Source organism: Acartia tonsa, chromosome 7 (assembly GCF_053477335.1).
Source record: "Acartia tonsa isolate MP-2025a chromosome 7, ASM5347733v1, whole genome shotgun sequence".
NCBI classification, from domain to species: domain Eukaryota; kingdom Metazoa; phylum Arthropoda; class Copepoda; order Calanoida; family Acartiidae; genus Acartia; species Acartia tonsa.
In genome coordinates this window covers 22,420,240-22,436,893 of record NC_137266.1, presented here as the reverse complement: position 1 = coordinate 22,436,893, position 16,654 = coordinate 22,420,240, and the positions used below count along the sequence as shown (strand labels likewise).

Here is a 16,654-nt window from a genome sequence, read left to right as displayed (position 1 = left end):
TGATTTATCACAGATCATAACATTTATTAACACTAAACAAAAATTTTAAATACCAAAATTTTGTACATTACATACATATAAAGAAAATGGCGCCAAATCTGTTACAAAGTGGCGGAAAATTTTCGTGTAAATAAAAAGGGCGACAACATTTCATCAATTAGAATCATGCACAGTAAGAGCTTTTTAATTCTAACATCATAGAGACGAGGTTTTAGGATAATCACATAAGTTAAAAGTGGTTGTTAAGCTAAAAAAATTGAACTAAAGTTAAGTAGTTATTTAATAATAAAAGCAAAAAGAATAAAATTTTAAATACACACAAAAATCTAACAAAGAAAGTTAATTGGTAGATTTCTTTAACTTCTCGTCATGTTGCCATTTGAAAACCTGAAATTAAAATATTAGTTAGGTACCTAAATAAAATTAATTAGGGATGTTAAACTGAAAACGTTTAAGATCAATCCCACATTTTGTAGACCAAACATTAGAAATACTTTTCAAATAAATAATAGAAAATGTCAAGGTTTGGTAATCAGACCGGTTAGAATAGGTGTTGAGACAAAAGCCCTTTTGTTTGACCTACTGTGACAAAAGATTTTACATTTTTAGTAATTTACATTAGGTAGGCACAAAGAAATGTTTGGTCTTATGTCCCATCAGGTCTTTTGTTCTTTAGATATTATGTCCATAGGTCTTTCGTCCCAACGCCGTTGAAACATGCTTTAAATAAATCCCTCAAGTAATATTTTTGAAGAAAATATAATGAATAGATAGAACTTATAAAAGCCAACCTTACCTAAATAATAAATATCCAGATATTAAGCCCAAGACACAGGGCTTGTAAAATCTGGGTAATTTATCCTCACCCGCCGCGAGAAAAGTTTCTGCGGGCTGATCTAAAATAAAAAACAAGAATTAGTGATAATAAAACTTGTCCAGTTACAGCTAAATGAATTTTAATTACCTACCTAGTGTATTTGTTTAAATGAAATAATATTATCCTTATAATAAAGTAACAGGATGTGTGTCTGTGTGTTTGTTTGTACCGAAGGATCTCGCTAACCGCTGAACCGATCAGGTTCTCCTTAACAGGGTAGCTTCTCTCATAGGTCCCGGGAAGGTTTATAACTATTTTCTTGGGGGGTGGGACACCCCCAACCCCCCCCCCAAAAAAATGAAAAATCCCCCCCCCCCCAAAAAAAATATTTAAATTTTTTTAACTAAAATTAAAAATAATTTATTTTTTTACTTTTTCTTTTAAAATCTAAAATAAGAAATTGGGTTATCAAATTCGACTCTCCCCTCCTCAAGTGCCCCTAGAGGCCTCTAGGGGCGTAGCCGCTAGTCTCTAAAAACCTATGATATTCACTTTTTGGTTAATAAAAAATGGTCTATGTACTTTGCAATAATCCTAAAATAATTGAAGATAAATATTATCAAAAGAAAAATAACATAGGTAATACCTACCAAATATATGTTTAAAGAAATGTAAAAAAATACACTTTCATGCGTCTTTTTAGTGGCTATAAATTATATTTAAAAAATCAACGAGTATTTCTTTTCCTATTATTACTTAAATGAGATATAGAGTTACAGGAAGACATAAATGTATCTTAAAAACTACATAATAGATAATGATAATAAACTATACCTAAAGCCAGAACCGCCTCCATGTCCCATGAGCGGGTTATATTCTCTTCTGAGCCCGGCGGATGGATTGTCTTTCTTTTCTTTCTTCAATTTAGCTGCCTGCTCTAGCATTTCACGTTCCTTGTCTTCTTTGCCGTAGGCTCTAAGCAATAAATGTAATTAAGTATAGATATATAATCCAGATAACAACCTGGATCTAGTGTTGGAGACCTTTTTTTTTCTGTTAGCCAAATTGCTTTCTGCACATATGTAGTGACTTTGTTGTGTTAATATTTTCGACGCTATTGGCTGATAATCAAGGACCCAATTGAAGTCGGCACAGTATCCACGGGCTGAGGATATAAAATTATTTAACCCCTTCCCCCTCTATTGTTTTCCTTTACCTCTAAACAATATCTAAACCATTACCATAGTTGTAACTTGTTTGAAAGTTTTAAATGTTTTAATTGATTGTGTCAAAGCATTTTCCCAATAGAATAACCTTCTTAATAGTATCACCTTTCAGATACAAATTAGTCAATTTTAAAATGTCTGTCTTTATTAGGTGTAAAATGCAGGTCTAAATCAAACTAAATATACCCAACAGACAACTAGCAGAAGATCTCTTGTTAAAGAATAAAAATCTACCTATTTTTGTATCCTTTTCCTTGGAGGTGGTTTTCCCAGTCTTCGATTTCTTGCTGTCTACGCTTTTCCTCCTGTAAAAAATGTGTTCTTTTCAGAGAGTAAGGAAGGGGACAATGGATCGAATATTCAATTTTTAGGAGTCTCAGACTTTGGGGACTGGCTTAAAGGGAATGTGCAAGAATTTAGCAGTTTCTGACTGAGTTTGGGGACTTGCGCATGAAATGCCGCTACTCGTTATGTATGTTTTGAATATTGCAGACGGGGAGAAGGGATAAGGGAAGTGGGGGCAAGGGAAATAAACACTCGTTGTGTTAGTTTGGAATGTAGCAGACGGGGAGAAGGGAGAAGGGAGGTGGGGGCAAGGGGCCAGGGAAATAAACAGTATAAAAAGGGGCAGTCATATTCTTGCTAGCAGCTGGCCGGGTCCAATAATCTTTTAATATAAAAATCACACCAAAAAACCTCAATATATTTCATCAAAAACAAGTTGTGATTTCACTTTACATGACGCTATGGAAATCTATTATTCAATTAACAATCCCTTTATAATTTCCTACAAATTTATTGGATTAAACTGGATTTCATGCCCTTTCTTTGATAACTCTTATATTGAATTAATTGCCCATTGTCCCCTCCCTTACTCCCTGGTTCTTTTTCTTCAAAAAAAAAATTAAACTGTCAAATAAATAAAGGTAGTATCTTAGCAGAAAAACATCAAAATAAGATTATCAAAAATGAATTAATCGGTTGGACAAACGAAGGATAGTAAGAAAGATTCCTGATTACAGAGTGTCAGCAAAGCTCAGAAAGAACGAGTTAATCAAGAGTCAGGGAAAGGGGAATGTTAACATTTGGGAATAGTCCCTTTCGTAACATCGCCCCATAAGGGGCGATTTGTCGTATTTTTAAAATGGCTTTTTATAAGTTATTTTAGGTTAGGTTATATTGGGTTAGGTGATTTTAGGTAATTGGCCCCGCAGGGCTAGAAATAGGAGAAAAGCTACTGTGAAAAATTCGAAGAATCGCCCCATAAGGTGCGATGTTACGAAAGAGACTATACCCGAAAATTTCCCTTATTTCTCCCTTTTTTACCCACTGTTGTAGTCGAATTGACACTGAAAGTATCAATCCCCTTTTTTACCCTTTTTTTTTGTAGTTAAACATCTGACTGCATTATTTGCTCTTATTTGACATATATGTGTTATTATATTATATGTTTTGTATGAACACTGTCATATTAATTTACCCTTTTTCAAATAAGCTCAAACTAGATTTTGTGTTTAGATTCTGGTTTTTACAACCCTTTCTTTTTCAAAGTTTAAAAAGTACAAATTTTCTTGTTTCTTCAAACTTGTTTTGTTCCAACTCATCTGTACTTGACTACCCCCCCCCCCCTCTCTCTCTATTACATTGTAAAATTACTTTTCAATATTATTTCATTCAATTGTTCAGTTGTCTCTTAACAATTAATGTATCAACTTCAAATAATTCAGTGATTTTAGTTTAATTCTCTTTATTTAAGTTAATATTAATTTATTTATAAATAATTCAAAGTTTACTTTACTTTCATTTTGTTTCTTCTTTTAAAGTAAAAGCAAATATTTTCTTTTTATTTAAGAGTCAACTATGTGTTTCAGATCTTTGTTAGTTATGTTCTAGTTATGCTTTACTTGTGATCCTAAAGGACAAAGCTATGGTGACGTCCCCGGAGTATCAACCCTTTTTGATGGTCTTTCCTTTGGCTAATCTGGCCTCTTTCTGGTCTAATGCCATAACCTTCATGAGGAATTCGATACTTAAGATCCTATGCTTTGTGCCTTTCAACCCATGATGTCTGAAGTAAGAAACTTTTTATAAGAAACTTCTATAAGAGTTTTAGTAATCTAGTCAATTTAATTTTTAATTGTAAAATTTAAATGATTTTAGTTTTTTAAATTTAGTTCTTAAATTTTCATTTTTATATATAATTTACCTTTTACTAATTGTAATGTTTTTTAGGTAAATTATATTACCGTTCAAATAACGAGTAATGATTTTGCAGAAAAAGATGTCTTCCATTTTCTTCCCACAGATAGCTGTTTCAAGTTCCTCCCCCCCCCCCCTTTATAGTTCAAAATACTGGCCCTCTTTATTCTGGCCTAGTACAGTAATATAATTTAAAGATTATATGGGATTTGATTTCACCTCCACTTAAATCCTGACTTCACCCTCTTTTTGAAGTTGAAGAAGCAATGAGAGCTTGTGTCACAGTCCATCAAGATGACTGCTCTAAATCAATCAGAACACTTCTTGATTCTGATTCCTTCATTGTGTCTTTACAATCTCACTGGCCTAAAGCTATGGTGACGTCCCCAGAGTGTCAACCCTTTTTGATGGTCTTTCCTTTGGTGAATCTGGACTACTTCTGGTCTAATGCCATAACCTTCATGAGGAATTCGATATTTAAGATCCTATGCTTTGTGCCTTTTGTTAAGTGACTATTGACCAATGTTTTTTAGACTAAATGTTTTGTATTTAAAAAGTGTATTGATACTTTTTTGTTTGTGGGGAGTGTTGTAGTCGAATTGACACTGAAAGTATCAATCCCCTTTTTTACCCTTTTTTTTGTAGTTAAACATCTGACTGCATTATTTGCTCTTATTTGACATATATGTGTTATTATATTATATGTTTTGTATGAACACTGTCATATTAATTTACCCTTTTTCAAATAAGCTCAAACTAGATTTTGTGTTTAGATTCTGGTTTTTACAACCCTTTCTTTTTCAAAGTTTAAAAAGTACAAATTTTCTTGTTTCTTCAAACTTGTTTTGTTCCAACTCATCTGTACTTGACTACCCCCCCCCCCCCTCTCTCTCTCTATTACATTGTAAAATTACTTTTCAATATTATTTCATTCAATTGTTCAGTTGTCTCTTAACAATTAATGTATCAACTAGGGTAGGGCCGGATAGTTTTTTGGCCGGATACCGGATACCGGATATCCGGCCGATTACAAATGCCGGATATCCGGTATCAGGCCGGATATCTCGCCAACGCCGGATATCCGGCAAACTACCGGATATCCGGCCAAATTGCCGGATATCCGGCCAAATTACTGGCGTCTTATTATATTTTATATATTATATACGTGCGGCTACGCCCAAGAGGCCTCTAGGGGCACTTTAGGGGGGGGGATTTGAATTTGATAACAATTTTTTTTATTTCAGATTTAAATTTAGGGGGGGCTGACGCCCCTTATTTTTATATTTAGTTGAAAAATTTAATAAAATTTTTTTTTTTTTGGGGGGGGGGATTTTTTCTAGGGGCGATTTCTCTTGGGAGAACCCGATCGGTTTAGCGGTTATCGAGATCCTTCAGTACAGACAGACAAACAGATGGGCATCCTGTTAGTTTATTATAAGGATTCAGGTTAAAACTTAAAAATTATGTAACTATTAAATGATCTTTCTTATAAGCAATTAATCTAATAAACTATATTACTACCCTCAATCTGTAATATTAACCTCTGATGGAGGATGGGCAGGGAGTTGGCATTGAACGCATGCCCCCTTGTGCATTTTCACTGTATAAAAGGTAGAGGGCTATAACTAAATTCGAAATACGGGTATGACACATAACTGAGAGTTGGAATTTTTTGAATACCTCCTTCCTGGCAAGCACAGGATGCCAGCAAACCTGGCAAGGTCATTCGGGTAAAAAGTAAAAACATTTTTTTTTACTTAAACAAAGCATTTTATGTTATCAAATACTTAAATATTCTATAGTCGTACATCCATATATGAAATATAGGTGTTCAAGTCGATTTCAGGTTCCAGGTATAGTCCTGCAAGTCCTGAACCTCCAGGTCTCCAGAAATCTTTAAACGGTTCCTGTGACAGCAATTTTTGACTTAGACACTTCAAATTTTAAATTTAGGCTTTTTATATGTCATCATGACATATTACAATTTCATAAAATCCGTTTCTGTTTACCTGCCGACCGCCAGTTTGAGGCTGGCAGCTACCAAGAACTGCTGCCCCCACCAAAATTTATGTTTTGAGATTTCTAATATAAAATTTACATAAAGATAAACATATTCAGAAAAAATTGTTCTTATAGCTTCAATAATAAGAAAGTTACAGCCATTTATAATTAAAAATGCAGAAATTTTTGTTGTAAAATATAAAATATTATATTACCGGATATCCGGCCGGATAGTTTCAATATCCGGTATCCGGCCGGATATTGAAAATGGCCGGATATCCGGTCGGATATCCGGCCTCACCGGATATCCGGCCCAACCCTAGTATCAACTTCAAATAATTCAGTGATTTTAGTTTAATTCTCTTTATTTAAGTTAATATTAATTTATTTATAAATAATTCAAAGTTTACTTTACTTTCATTTTGTTTCTTCTTTTAAAGTAAAAGCAAATATTTTCTTTTTATTTAAGAGTCAACTATGTGTTTCAGATCTTTGTTAGTTATGTTCTAGTTATGCTTTACTTGTGATCCTAAAGGACAAAGCTATGGTGACGTCCCCGGAGTATCAACCCTTTTTGATGGTCTTTCCTTTGGCTAATCTGGCCTCTTTCTGGTCTAATGCCATAACCTTCATGAGGAATTCGATACTTAAGATCCTATGCTTTGTGCCTTTCAACCCATGATGTCTGAAGTAAGAAACTTTTTATAAGAAACTTCTATAAGAGTTTTAGTAATCTAGTCAATTTAATTTTTAATTGTAAAATTTAAATGATTTTAGTTTTTTAAATTTAGTTCTTAAATTTTCATTTTTATATATAATTTACCTTTTACTAATTGTAATGTTTTTTAGGTAAATTATATTACCGTTCAAATAACGAGTAATGATTTTGCAGAAAAAGATGTCTTCCATTTTCTTCCCACAGATAGCTGTTTCAAGTTCCTCCCCCCCCCCCCTTTATAGTTCAAAATACTGGCCCTCTTTATTCTGGCCTAGTACACCCACTTCCCTTTAAATACATTTAAAAACATGTTTGACCCAACGAACGCCAACAAAATAATAAATTTTCGGCAATTTCAAATGGAATTAATTGGCTGAAACACAGCCCCTGATTAAAAGTGAACGTTTTATATACAATGTCAAAATTCCCAGTTATGTTGAAAGAAAATACAAATGTTGAAAGCACAAGAACAAATCTAGTGCATGGAAAGTAAGCTTACCAATTCAGCCTGTTTTTGTTTCCATTCATGCGTGGATTTCTCATAGTTTTGTTGCAGCCTTAATCTTGCCTGCTCTAATTGCTCCATCCTTAAGTTAAAATCAACCAATTAGAAACTTTTGATCTTTGAAAGAAAACGAAGTAGCGGGTTTCGTCAGAGATGGAAAAAAACAGTTTTTTTTTTAAAAAAAGAACAAACTTGTTTTTTTTTTTAAAGAACAAACCAGTTTTTTTTTTGGTTTAAATCAGGTTTTTTTGGTTTTTTTTTTTTATAAAAACCAGGTTTTTTTTAATAATATCCAATTTATAGGCCTGCCCCCCCCCCTCTTTTTCAACCCTCCCCCTTTTTCTCACCCCCGAAACGGGGGGTGCCCAAATCTGCCCAAAAGGACCCGAAAAAGGGCAGCCCAAAACCGCCCGCCCAAAAGCGCCAGCCAGATTTGACAACCCTGACTGACAGTTATTTACTGTATTATTTACGTTATGAAAAGATATAACTGGAAAGATAGGCCTTTGTATAAATATTTAAAAAAAAACATTTAAACCATCCCACCTTGTTTTTTTTGTTTTTTTAAGCTTGATTTTTTTTGGTTTAAAGCACTTGATTAAAACCACGTGGTTATTTTTATGCCATCTCTGGGTTTCGTCGTTTTTTTTTAACAGTAGCTTTTCTCATAATTCTAACCTCTGCGTGGGGCTCTAGTCATGTGGGACAATCATTAACATTTTCCTAACCTAACCTAAAATAACTTCTCAAAAGCTACTGTGAAAATACGACGAAACCCGCTACTTCGTTTTCTTTCAATGATCCTAAATTTTGTATAGTTCTGAAAGTAGAAAGATGTTAAGTTTCGAGTATTTTTGCTATGTGGCTGTCATTTTTCTGTGTAACAGTGTATTGTTCTTTTCTTGTAACAGAATAAGAATGACAACATCCATTATTAGATAGGGCATAAATAAGATAGAAAACGGAAAAGTAGATTATTTGGGTAGATAAAGCAGATTTCTCAATATCAAAGTTGTGTAAGTATCACAGGTTTGATAGCAGTATAAAAATTCACATTTCCCATAGAAATCCTTTCACAAGCAACCATAAAATCGGCGGAAAAAACTTATATATATAAATACTCAAATATCTGACATTTATCTTTAGAAGCAGCCGAGAAAATACAGTTATCCCATACAGCTTCTTACTAGTCCAACAATAGAGATTGACTTATACACAGATGAAAAGGGGGAACTGCCATTTACACATCCAGCAAAGGGGCAGTTTCACGAAAGGCATTTGAACTTAATTTAGTGAACCGCATATTTTTTCCTGGTTGATTGGTTTAACTACATTTAAATGGTATATATTTGAAAGAAATTTAAATTTCTACTACGTAGTTTTTAAAATATCAAGACTTGAAAATCGTCTTTTTAAATCGATATATCACAAAAAGACGATTTTCAAGTATTGATATTTTCAAACCTACGTGGTAGAAAATTGAAATTCTTTCAAATATATGCCATATGAATATAGTTAAACTCATTAACTAACAAAAAATATGCGGTTTACTAAATTAAGTTCAAATGCATTTCGTGAAACTACCCCTTTACAGTGGATGTGTTTTCGCCAGCGCAATGGATGTATTAATGACAAACTGAATTTTTACTGTATAAATGACAGTAAAATCGATTCTCATGCCATAAATACACCCAACACGGCAAAAATAAAAAAAGACCGGACACATAGACGTCCAGAAGGAGGGGGGGGGGGGTAAAGGGGTGATTCCCCCCCCCCCAAATAAAAAAGCTTTGACGCCCCTGTTCGGACAGACAGTTATTGTAATTAAAAAAATAAGTCTTACTTTGATCTGTATTGATCAGGATTCTTCTTAATTTGGGCGGCTTCGGCCTCCCATTTCTTGGTTTCTCTCCAATCTGCAATTCTAAAAAAATAAATATAAAATAATACCAATAAAGTAAGAAAAGTAAAATTCTTTAAAATATTAGGTATACAATATTTTTATTCCAGTTTTGTTAATCCCATAAGGATTATATATTATTATACAACCCTCTGGGAAATCTCTCTGCATCTTTAGCTTATACGGTTTTAATTCTGTCCTATATATCACACTGCTTAAATTAAAAAGGCATAGTTGAAAAATAAATGTTGAGCTTCTAAGCGTACCTAGCCACTTTATAACAATGGATTAGACTCTCTTATTAAAATATTGATCTTTTATTTTTATTGTTTACCTTACCTGTCTAAAAGAGGATAGATATAAGCTCTCTTGATAGCTCCATAAACTTTATACATCAGAAAAGCTAGGATCAACATGGCCCATGGATTTGAGAAATACACCAATAAACTAAAATAATGATAAAATTAGTTGGACGAGAATAACAACATCCAAATAATAATAAAAAACAATAAGCATATTATAGAAGCCGAGATATCTTATATAGGTTGGCATCAATGTTCATGCAATGTAGATTTTCGTCCTGAGAATTACAACTTTAGAAAGAGTTGATGGAATATTTATTTATCTTCCATTAACCTATGGAAAGCCAAGAACCCCAATCCCATCATTGGACCTGTAGGAATACAGTGTAAAAACAATCCGTCCACATTATTGGTTAAAAAGTGTACACAATTTAGCACGAAAATTAATTTATTTTTTCTCATTACATCAATATGATAAGCCAGCTAAAAATCAGGGTTTCGGATCCGCAAGGATCCGCATATTTTTGAGTCCAAGGATCCGGATCCGGATCCTTAGACTCCAAAAAATGCGGAAAAAATGGAAAAATCTACCTAAATTTATATAAAATCTCAGACATTCTCTTGATGAGAGCCAATCTTTAAAGTTTAGGTTCAGACTTGAAAATTAAAAGTATTTTTGACTTCGAATTAAAGAATAAAATTTTTTGAAAAATTTGGTGATTTTTTTTTTATTGTCAAAGATCCGGATTCGGATCCAGTAGGATCCGGATTCGGATCCGGATCCGCATCCGTATCCGGATCCGCACTGACCAAATTTTGAGGATCCGGATCCGGATCCGCATAAAATCAATGCGGATCCGAAACCCTGCAAAAATAGTTAATTTTTTTATAGGATAAACCTATCGACGAAAAAATTCATCGCTTGGATTGAAGTTTGAACAATATGTTTTGTGACTAAATTGAATATTAACCAAATGTTCCATTTTAAGTTGTTCAATTAAACATCTATATCAATAAATAAAAAGAAAAATATTACCTATGTTTGATAATTTGCAAATAAGAATAAGATTGTTCATCATAGCCCATAACTATTCCGTCATCAACAGTTTCTACATAGGCTTCCGTTGTCGATTCTAAAATAAATTAAGAATATAATAATCATTTTCAACAAGTAAAACCAAATAAGAAAATAAATTAATCCAGATTTTTTTTACAAAGGAAGATGGATTAGGGAGGAAAAGGACAAAGAGCTGTTTACTACAAAAGGTTTCATAAGGTTAAGGGTCCAAACGTTTCATCCACTAATTGTTATCTACAGATAAGGTAATTTTATGAATAATCATTAGGGAATGGGATGTAATCGGCCATTGTCTTATCAATTTAGATACCTAAAGCTAAATACTTTTCAAGCTCCAAAGAACCCTTTCGGAAAGATTCAGAAAGTCTTTGCAATGAAGAAATCTAAGTATCTGGAGATTTATTTCATTAACAAAATCGATAATGTCCATAAAAGGCGTAGTGATGGAAGCAGACGAAACACTTGGAATAAATTGGTATACATTGAACTACACTACTTTATGACCCAACTATCCTTGTTTAATATTTATACCTACCATGTATTTCATCCTCCGGAGGTTGGCCGTTCGGCCCCGGATCTACTACAGCCTCCATTATAGTGTAGCTGCGCTACTTATATTCTTATATAATTTGTCTGGAAACATTTTCATTATGGTAACAAATAAAATTAAATGCGGTAATAAAAACAACAAAAAACTATTATTTTCTCATCACATATATAGTTATAAATAACAATTAGGATTATTATTATTATACTAATATATAAAAGTATAAAAATTCTAATGATTTTTAATTACAATTATTACATAACCAGTTTTATGTTAACTAAAATGGCAACAAAACTAAATGCTAAAAACTTTGTGCATTATTTCATGAAAATGTTAAATAAATATGGGGATAAAATATCATGGTAAAATTTGAGCAATTTAAATAAAAAATCGGGGAAAATAGATTTTAAAATCACAGAATTGATAACTCATAAAATAGATTAAGGGGAAGCTCATATAAATTTGGGAGATTTTTTTAGTTGCTAAGGAGTATGTTAATAAGCAAGTTGTGTTTTTAAATAGATTAATATTAAAAACAAAAATTTCACAACAAATTAGATGTAATATTCGATGGATTAGATATCTATGTATCTGTATGGTTGAATATCAAATTCTTGATATCTAGATGCTTGGATAGCAAGTTTACAACTCGTCCTTGACCTCTCCCTTGACGTGTTTGTCGACAAAAGCGATCAATGAATCCAAGTCACGCTTGCCAGAGTATTCACCAGCCTAAAATAAAAAAAAGATAGGATTAAAGCAGGCATAGGTCTAACCAACAACTGAATTAGCGGGACAGCAGAAAGTGTCATGTGTGACGTCATAGAAATAGCATCTATAAAAGCAACATTAAAGTAACTGTCTTGCTAGTTATTATTTAATGATGAAATATGTCCAATAATAAAGATATATTCAACTTTAAAGGTTTCACTATCAACTAACTAGGTACACAAACACAGAAAATAAAATTCCAACTGACTGAAATAGTCTGAATATGAAGCCAGACTAAAAGTATGCATTATCATATTATGTTCATGCAATATGCAGCAAATTTTAAATCTAATTTGAAGGCAAACTAGCGGTATCCCCTTAGGGTAAAAAATCTGGGTAATATCCTCATAGAATTTTTTTTATTTTAAAAATTTGAGTACCTCCCCCTAAATCTTAATCTTAACGGACAGGCCCAAAAATGCTTACCTACTTTATAAATTAGTATAAAATATTGCTAAAATAGTCGAATAACTTTTTTTGCGTGAACACCATACGTAGATTAGAAACTTAAAATGACGTGTCATTGTTTTATATGATGAAATTCACAGCTGTTTTGGTTTAAACATATTTTGAGCTTTAAAATGATTTAGAATAAAAAAAAAACAGATATGACAAACAGTCTATTATGTTCTAGCAGATATGACCCTAGAGGCCTCTGGGAGCAAGCAAGGGAGAGAGGGAAGAAATTTTTTTTAAAAATTTTGGGGGAGGGGTCATTTTTTTCTATGGGCAATTTCTCTTGGGATTTTATTAGTACCCACCCCCGAATAGTTGTAAAACTTTCCAGGACTTATGAGAAGCTTCATTGTAAAGGAGAACCAGCGGTTAGCAAGATTCTTAGCTACAGACAAAAAAAACCTTATTACTTTATATGTTAAAGGAGAACCATATCAGTGCATTGAAAAGAAAACTACCTTTACGCCATCCTTGTAGATATTGAGGGTGGGGAATCCGTTGACACCCTCCCCGTCGCACAGGGCACGGTTCTTGTTCTCCTCAACAGTGCAGTCAACGTGGGCAACACTCACTCCCTGCATTAAAAATGTTAATGTATAAACTTGATCATGATCAGACCTTCCAATCAAAAGCTAGACTCGTCTACCTTAGCCTTCAGAGCCATGCCTTCTGATGAAATGAAATGCGATAAAAGATTCAATATTATGTTCTGATCTTCTAGAGAATGAGATACAATCGAAGAAGACCGAGAAGACTTAAAAGTAAACTAACAAAATAAAAACTGATTTATTGACGACCACCCCCATCTCTTTTGATATTTTTTTTTCTTCCAACGTATATATTTCTTTGGAGCCCTAACCCTCCTACCCAGTACCTAACCTAACATAACTTAAAGTAATAAACAAACCACCTCTGCAGAGTGTTAAACATTTGATGTTGCAGGTTCGAGTCCGGGACCAACATCAATGCACTCATCTCCCACCGCTGTTTTATATATTGATATTTTGATTATTATGTTATCATGTTATTTGTGTTATATTTGATATTGATCATATGTCCGCTGCTAATAAAATAAGATCATGTCACATTGCATTTATATCATTTGTATTACTATTTCCAGATGAGGTTTTAGTTTTAGTCTATAAGATGTATGTTTGTATTTCAGTATGATAAGCAATGCTAATTAAGAATGGCGGAAAAGTTCGGTGCTGTTAATACATGGTTTATTAGATAGGCTAATTTACAAATAGCCGGTTTTTACTCAATTATCAAATAGTAGCAGCAGCTTGTATTTTTTTATAAAAGATCTACGGCAACCATGTAAAAACACACACCACTTTATCTGCTATTTAATTTTCCAAAGATTAGACCCGTAGAGGTTCGGTGATTATTTTCAAAAGTGCATTGTATCATACTCTGAAATAAACTGTAGGCCCGTAGCAAGGCCAGTGATTTAATTATTCCAATTATTAGGCCCGTAGTAAGGCCGGTGCATGATTTACAAAGATTTGTCTTGTCATAAACATTTGTTGTTTTACAAAAACATAGTTGTTATAGTTATAGTCAAGTTGTGTTTAAATAAATAAATAATATTTTGTATCAATAAAAGAAATATTCTATGTGTTTTATTTTCTTTTAATTAACGCACAACAAGGACACACAGCGTCAACAAGTAGCGAAAATAAAATATCCAAACTTTATTTCACTACAATCGGATTTTTTTTTTCCCAAAAAAAGATCGCAAGGATAATAACCTTCCATAGTAGCGTAAACCAACAACACTTTAATGGGAAGGACGAAACCACGTCATATCCAAGACAAAAAGTACAACCGTATATCCATACACGATTGTGTAGATAAAATCAAAAGGAAAAGGGTTGTTAATAATAATAAGAGGCGAAGTTTTTTCCAAAATACTGAAACCTCATCTCACTCCCCAAAAATGACTGAAGTTAAAATCACTCAGGAAGCACCCAAACTTTCTGATTACTCCCTATACTCAGACTACAAAGATAATGTAACATTATGGAACATTATTACTGACATTCCCAAGTCAAAAAGAGGAGCGTTACTCCTCATTGGTATAAAAAACACACACGAATCATTCGGTGATAACATACAGCGTCAGCTTTTTCAAAAGCATCGCCCAGAAACGATAGCGGCAGCAGAAAACGGCGTAGACCTCATTTTAGAGTTTTTAGATACGCATATAGGTAAACCGTCAAAATCATTAAAATTTCAATGTCTCCGTGATATCGTTGATTATCGCCGTAAACAAGGGCAAGAATTTGCGGAATACGCAAAACATTTTGAATATTTAGTAGCGAAAGCGGAAAATGCAGGTTTAACCACACTGTCCACGGACATAAAAGCAGGTTTTCTTATGAATAATGCCAACCTCACGGCACAGCAAATAGAATTACTAAACTCTGTAGTCGATCTATCCAATGACGACAAACTCTACGAAAATGTTAAATCAAAAATGTTCGACATGCTCACTAATGTCTTTGGCCTCAATAAAGAAGAAAAATCTGACACCCTGTCAGATGCCTTTATGGCACAACACGAAGAGGCATTCGCTGCCTGGACCAAGCGAAAAAATTTCCAAAAGGGTAAGCAGGGAAATAGTTTTCAAAATTCACAAGGGAACAATTACCAAAGTTCACAGGGTAACTACAAAAACACCCATGGGGGAAATAACCAAAACTATAAGGGCAACAATAATTTTTCAAACCAAGGGGGGCAGATAAACTCAAAAGACGCAATGGGACGCATTTTACAATGCAGAAATTGTATGTCCATAAGACATTTACAAAGAGATTGCCCATACAATCCCAAAAACCAAAATGCTAATAGGAACCAGAGGACAAATAGGCAGGCGTTTGTAATAGAAGGCGAAAATTCAGGCACGGAAGACGACATTCCGGAACACATACTAAAGGAGATAGAAGCAGAAAGGGATGCTGAAGATGATACTCAAAAACACATTTTTTTCACAACCGATGAAAATGAATTATCCAAATTCACAGCTGAAGCACTAAATGCTTCTGCATTGGACACATGCTGTTCAAGCAGTGTAACAGGTATGAAATGGCTAAAAATATACATGGAAGCTATTCCAAAGCATTTAAAACACCTTCTCTCAGGTCCACATAAAAGTAAAACTTCATTTACTTTTGGTAACCAACAATCCCTAAAATCTCAAGGAATATACAAAATTCCAGTTATCATTGCTAATGATATTCATGAGCTATCCATTGATGTGATAGAGTCAGACATACCTTTGCTCTTATCCAAAGATCACATGAAAAAGCTTGGCATAACTATAAACTTAATCAATGACACAGCCACAGCTAATGGAAAACCCATCAAATTACATACCACGAGTGCAGGTCACTACATCATAAACCTCCTTGGACAAGATGATGCTGAAGACTCAATGGTCATGGAACATGTGATGCTAATTGATCTAGAGAAAGCTTCAATTAGAGATCAATACAAGATGCTCACTAAATTGCACAAGCAATTTGGGCATGGAAGCAAAGAGAAATTTGTAGACCTTCTCAAAGGAGCAGACAAGTGGCATGATCACTTTGATGAAATGATAGACAAGATCATTGACGGATGTGAAGGATGCATCATGAAGAAGAGATTACCAGATAGACCATCAGTAGCATACCCACTTGCTAATGATTTCAACCAGTGTGTAGCAATGGACTTAAAAATCCTAAAAGGCACACCCATTCTCTACATGGTGGACTATTTCACAAGATACACCGTTGGAACGGTACTAAAATCAAAGACACCTGAGGAAGTAGTAAAAGCCTTTATGACACATTGGGTTAGATACTTCCAAAAGCCAAAGAAAATTCTGACAGACAATGGATCAGAATTCACAGGTTCAATAATGATGGAAGCTATGAGCAAACTAGATATCAAAGTTCTCACTACTGCTGTATACAGTCCCCATAGTAATGGGATTTCCGAGAAAGTACATGGACTGGCAGATGGTATTGTAGTAAGAGTACAAGCAGACAATCCTGGTATCGATCTAGAAAGTGCAGTGGCGTGGGCATGTGCAGCCAAGAACTCCCTGTCAACAGTACATGGATTTTCACCATTCCAATTAGTTTT

General features: G+C 33.7%; 2 protein-coding genes across 2 annotated transcripts in view; both read right to left on the bottom strand.

Annotated features, from left to right (window-relative positions):
• Positions 1-3: 3 nt before the first annotated feature.
• Positions 4-11,381, bottom strand: LOC145325073 (uncharacterized). The gene is made up of 9 exons (XM_080167903.1): positions 11,282-11,381; positions 10,705-10,801; positions 9,706-9,813; positions 9,310-9,390; positions 7,461-7,548; positions 2,278-2,348; positions 1,652-1,792; positions 797-896; positions 4-387 (listed from the first exon to the last, which is right to left on the bottom strand). The coding sequence occupies exons 1-8, from the start codon at positions 11,337-11,339 to the stop codon at positions 863-865; spliced, it is 678 nt and encodes a 225-aa protein (XP_080024029.1). The 5' UTR covers positions 11,340-11,381; the 3' UTR covers positions 4-387; positions 797-862.
• The window catches only part of LOC145325070 (thioredoxin domain-containing protein 5-like), a 16,544-nt gene continuing 11,264 nt past the window's right edge, over positions 11,375-16,654 (bottom strand). Inside the window, exons 10-11 of the mRNA XM_080167901.1 lie at positions 12,979-13,095; positions 11,375-12,025 (exon numbers count right to left, since the gene is read on the bottom strand). Coding sequence (XP_080024027.1) covers positions 11,936-12,025; positions 12,979-13,095 — 207 coding nt within the window. The 3' untranslated portion in view covers positions 11,375-11,935. The remainder of the gene's footprint in view (positions 12,026-12,978; positions 13,096-16,654) is intronic.